Raw genomic sequence first — 5061 nt, 5'->3', positions numbered from 1 at the left:
TAAATAATCTGTTTTCGGAATGGGTAGATTGTTGTCACCCATTCCGAAAACAGATTATTTACAACTAGTTTCACTATGCATTAACTTCGACCCATTTACATTTGAACAAACAGAATACAGACAACATTACGGCCTCCCTATGGGTTCACCTTTTAGTGCAATAGCTGCTAATCTTTTCTTAGAGACATTAGAAGCAGACAAAATGCTAAGAATAATAGGCAGACACACCACATGGATAAGATATGTAGATGACATATTAATCATAACACCCAAAACCACAAATATACTAAACAAAGTCAGATTATTAAATAAAGTACACGAGAAGATTGAATTCACACTAGAAGAAGAACAAGAAGGACACTTATCATTTTTAGACACTACAATTATTAGAACAGACTCAGGCCCAAGATATAAAGTACATAGAAAACATACCAACAAAGAAGATTATGTCCACTATCTATCAGGTCACAGTGAAAAAATCAAATCAGGTATAATAATTGGATTTTTCTTACGCGCATACCGAATATGCAGCACAGAATATATAGAAGATGAAATAACACACATAATTACAATATTTAAAAAATTAAAATACCCAATGAGAATAATTACAAAATAAAAAACGAAAGCGCAGGAAATAATGAACAGGACAAAATATAACAAAGAAAAAGAAAAGAACGAAATATTAGTAATACCGAATTTCACAGAAGTCACAAAAATAAGAAAATATTTAGAACAAAATAACATTAAAATAATTACAAACACTGGACAAAAGATAGGAAAGATAATAACATATAAAACAACAAAATTTAGAAATGAAAATAGCATAGTATACAAAATCCCATGTAACGGATGTGAAACGTCATACTACGGAGAGACTGGACAAGGAATCACAAAGCTGACACAACAACACAAAAGCGACATTAGAGCACACAGAACCAGCAACTCACTTGTGACACACATAGACAAAACAGGACACTTGCCAAATTGGATAAACACAGAAGTATTGCACCAAGGTCTCGACAAGAAAATGAGAAAATTTATATAAGCTGCAGAAATTAGTAAAAATAATTCGAATAACAACAGAGGAGGATTCATTACATGGTCTCGCCCAGCCGCAACGATTGGAAGAGAAGAAAAAGAGGGAGGAGTCAATAATTCGCGCGAAATATATATAGCTGTGTATCTATCCACTTGATGTAATACCTTGAAAAAGACGAAAGTGTCGAAACGTCGGTAATAAAACTCAAAAGCTCTTCTCGATTTTCCGTTTCCTCTCTTTCCTCAAATTTGTCACGATGAATAATCATCATATATATATATATATATATATATATATATATACTGTATATACATATATATATATACATATATATATAGATATGTATATGTATATATTAGTGGAGATTAGTCTATAATCATGAAAGAATGGCGCATACAACCGATCGTATATCGGGGTGATATGGTCTAAAATATTTGCAAAGTTCACATATGCTTGTGTCAGTTTTCGTGTGTTGATTGGGAAAGTTTTAAGTTATGAACCCTTGTGCTCCCAAAGAAGTCATGCACAACTGAATAAAACCGCCTTGCTGTAGTTAGGATATGTTTAGAAAGTAGCACTCGTATTTTTTATTTATTATTTTTAAGAAAATTCCCGCTCGGTAAAAAAAAAAAAAAAAAAATCAGTGCATTGGAAGTTTATCAGGAACTGTTCAAACTACCGACAAACATTTTAGTCAGCTTGGAGGAGCTCTTGAGTACAAGATGGCTAAGTGGTAATCTCAGATCACCTCGAATAAGCCTTGATTGAACAACGGGGTAGGTTTGATATATTTCATTACTTTATTCAGAAGAACATTAGGTTATTTTGTTCAGCCTGGAGGGAACCTTGAACACTACAAAATGAATCCCTTATATCAATTAAACTACTCAATTAACAATTAACTAATGAGGATCAGAATGATACTGAGTCATTTGATTAAGGATTTTATTCAACCTGGATAAATCCCTGGATTACTGGGTTAGCCTATGTAGACAACCGACACCTAGACAACTTAGTTGATTAATATCTGTGCATTTTGAAGTAACCATTGATTAAAAACAAACAGGAGACGAAACGGTCTTCGTTGTACATTAGAACGAATTTGAGATATTTGATAACTTTTGTATTTCATTGTTTTCACTTATTCATTTATTTATTTAGCTATCTATTCGTCTTTTTGTCTACTTATCGATCTATTTATTCATTATTGATTAAACAACTGATAACTTTATTTAGATCAATTTATCTGTTTATCTATTTTTGTCTATTTATCAGTTTATTACTTATCCATTTATATATTCATTTATTTGTTATTAATTTACTTATTAATTCATTCATTCACTTATCTATTATTGTTTATTTATCTATTTACTTATTCACCCATTTATTTACTTATCTATTTCTTTATTTCTTTACTTATTTAACAGTTTGTTTATCCCTTGATTTATTCATTGATTACTTAATCAATTAATCTATTGATCTATTTGTTTACTTATTAATTTGTTAATTCATTTATACCTACCTATGTATTTACTTATTCATTTATTTATTTAGAAATCTATCTATTCATTTATACATTTAATTATTCATTTGTATATCTTCTTATTTGTACATGTATTTACGAATTATACTTATTTACTTTTTCATGTATTCATTTTTTCATTTATTTATTTGTTTTTTATTAATATATATATATATATATATATATATGTGTGTGTGTGTGTGTGTGTGTATGTATATATATGTATATGTGTATACATATGTATATATATATATATATATACATATATATATATATATATGTGTGTGTGTGTGTATATATATATATATATATATATATATATATATATATATATATATATATATACATATATACATATATATTCAGAAATCTCGATAGGCCCCTACAACAACATAATTCAATTTACATTTTTCTCCAATTATCACCAACACATTTTATTCGTTTGACAGGGCCAAAGTTTTTAATGCTGTTGTTTAATTTTGCTGAAATTACCTGTACATTATCGGAGGAAATTCTAAATACGTTTCCTAGTGTCCAGATTATATTTTCGTCGATGAAGGTGCAGTTCTAGTAAACAAGGGTTAGGTTCAAAGGACAACTGAACAAAAGTGCTTGTTAACACATCTTACCTGCATTTGTGTAAGACGAAAGACTCACAACGCAAAGGAATCCTATCAGTGGTAAATTAGCATGGTTGAACACTTTTTTCCTAGCTGGAGACATCTTGTCTATTTATAGACCAAATTTTTCCAAGAACGACCACATATGCACTCGACAAGTCTTTATTTTTCTGTGCACTTTAAACAATCACACTATGTAACTTTCTACATCATTTTTATCCATTTACGAATGACCTGAGACTAGAGAAAGTCGCCGTCGTTGTTTGCCTTCACTACTTCTAGAAGACGTTTTGGAAGAACAACGAATATCCCGATCGGAGGACCGTGTTATGAAACCAACAGACGACTGACGAAGCCACAAGATTATTTGTTATTGCGCAGGGCAAATGTAACCGAACTTTTTGCACTTTGCTTTCTTGTGTGTTCAAGAGTCCTCCGCTGACGCTGAGGCACACATGAAGACACTGAAAACTTACAGGCTTGAGGCGGCAACAATATGGAATACATTCTATCAAACCTCTTCACGATAACTTATCACTTATGATAAGAGGGATGATGGTACTTGACTCAAATACCGGTCACCGTCGGTTTTTCCTCTAATCGCTTATCGCTGAAGACTATCTAGGTACAGACTTAAGACTTTGATACTTAAATGCACTTCCACACATGTGTATTTGTGTTACATTTATGTATAAAACCATACAGACACTTTTCGCGTTCACACTGGATAATTCTTGCCTGAGAAGAAAGTCGAGTGGGGTATATGGTGTAGACCAAAACCAACCTCACTCTGGACCGGAATGCGACCTCAATATGGACCGAAGAATCGTCTGTCGATATGCCTTATCGTTGTAACTCATTGTTACGGAATATGACGAAGGGTACGGAATGATAAAATGCGTGAAAAGGCGAGAGTCCAGATGGGATTAGGAATGAAAAACGGAACAGACCATCTTGAGGTGGTGTAGTCATATTATGAGAATGATGAGAATGGATGAATTTAGACACCCTCGAAAGAATCATGAATGTTTGGTGCTGGGAGAGAGATCAAGGGGTAGACGAAAGAAGAGGTGGATGAACGGGACAACGGAGGCCATAAATACTTTAGGTCGGGATGTCAATCAAGCGAAAATGTGCGTGACTGCTAGACTGAGTTGGAGGGGAATGTATAGTTGAAGGCATTTTGCAATGCGGGGAAATGGATTGCAGGTAAAAGAGAGAGAGAGAGAGAGAGAGAGAAACTCCTAATATCCAATAGGGCTAAACACTGATCCATTAGAGTCCAATAATACCCTTTTTCACCTTACATATTTTTTTCTGGCCAATGCTAGATAATTCTATTCATCTTAAAAAGACCTTTGGCTCTTGTGTTAAATAGTATGTTGATTAGCCCACTGAAAGCCTAGTGACCACTTCTTTATTATGTCCAACGAATCTGTTCAGCTCAGGAGGCCCCTCATGTCTCTCTCTCTCTCTCTCTCTCCCTCTCTCTCAGGTAGAAAATCATCCCAGACACGCCACTGTAGCGCCGAGACAACATTTTGAATAAAATCGCCAGACGGCGTCAATGTTAAAAGGAAAAATTACCTCCGGTACGATAAGTGTTTCTGGTACATCTCACCATCATCCCACTTTCTCGCAGTAAGAAGTGAGAAATTCTTGGTAGAGCAAAGCCCTCTCGGTTGCGGCAAGCCGCTGTTTGTGCCTACTCCTCAACTGAATAAAACAGTCTGGTTGATTAACTTGAAAAAATCTATGAAATGCGTACACTCAGCTGAATGAAATCATAGGGCGACTGCTAGAATCTAGGTGTCAAGATCCGAAAAAAAAATCTAAAAGCGGAGAGAGAACATGTTATTCGTCATTATTTTTCTTAATCG

At 33.7% G+C, this 5061-nt stretch overlaps 1 protein-coding gene across 2 annotated transcripts in view; it reads right to left on the bottom strand.

Moving 5' to 3' along the window:
- The window catches only part of LOC143025360 (uncharacterized), a 174830-nt gene extending 171169 nt beyond the window's left edge, over positions 1 to 3661 (bottom strand). For both annotated transcript variants that reach the window (XM_076184898.1, XM_076184900.1), the window contains exon 1: positions 3191 to 3661. In XM_076184898.1, coding sequence (XP_076041013.1) covers positions 3191 to 3284 — 94 coding nt within the window. In that variant the 5' untranslated portion in view covers positions 3285 to 3661. The remainder of the gene's footprint in view (positions 1 to 3190) is intronic.
- Between the last annotated feature and the right edge of the window lie 1400 nt (positions 3662 to 5061).

This window comes from Oratosquilla oratoria, chromosome 5 (assembly GCF_046742065.1).
Source record: "Oratosquilla oratoria isolate Oo_2021 chromosome 5, ASM4674206v1, whole genome shotgun sequence".
In the NCBI taxonomy this organism is placed as follows: domain Eukaryota; kingdom Metazoa; phylum Arthropoda; class Malacostraca; order Stomatopoda; family Squillidae; genus Oratosquilla; species Oratosquilla oratoria.
The sequence above is the reverse complement of the archived record's forward strand: the minus strand, read 5'-3'. Positions and strand labels throughout refer to the sequence as shown.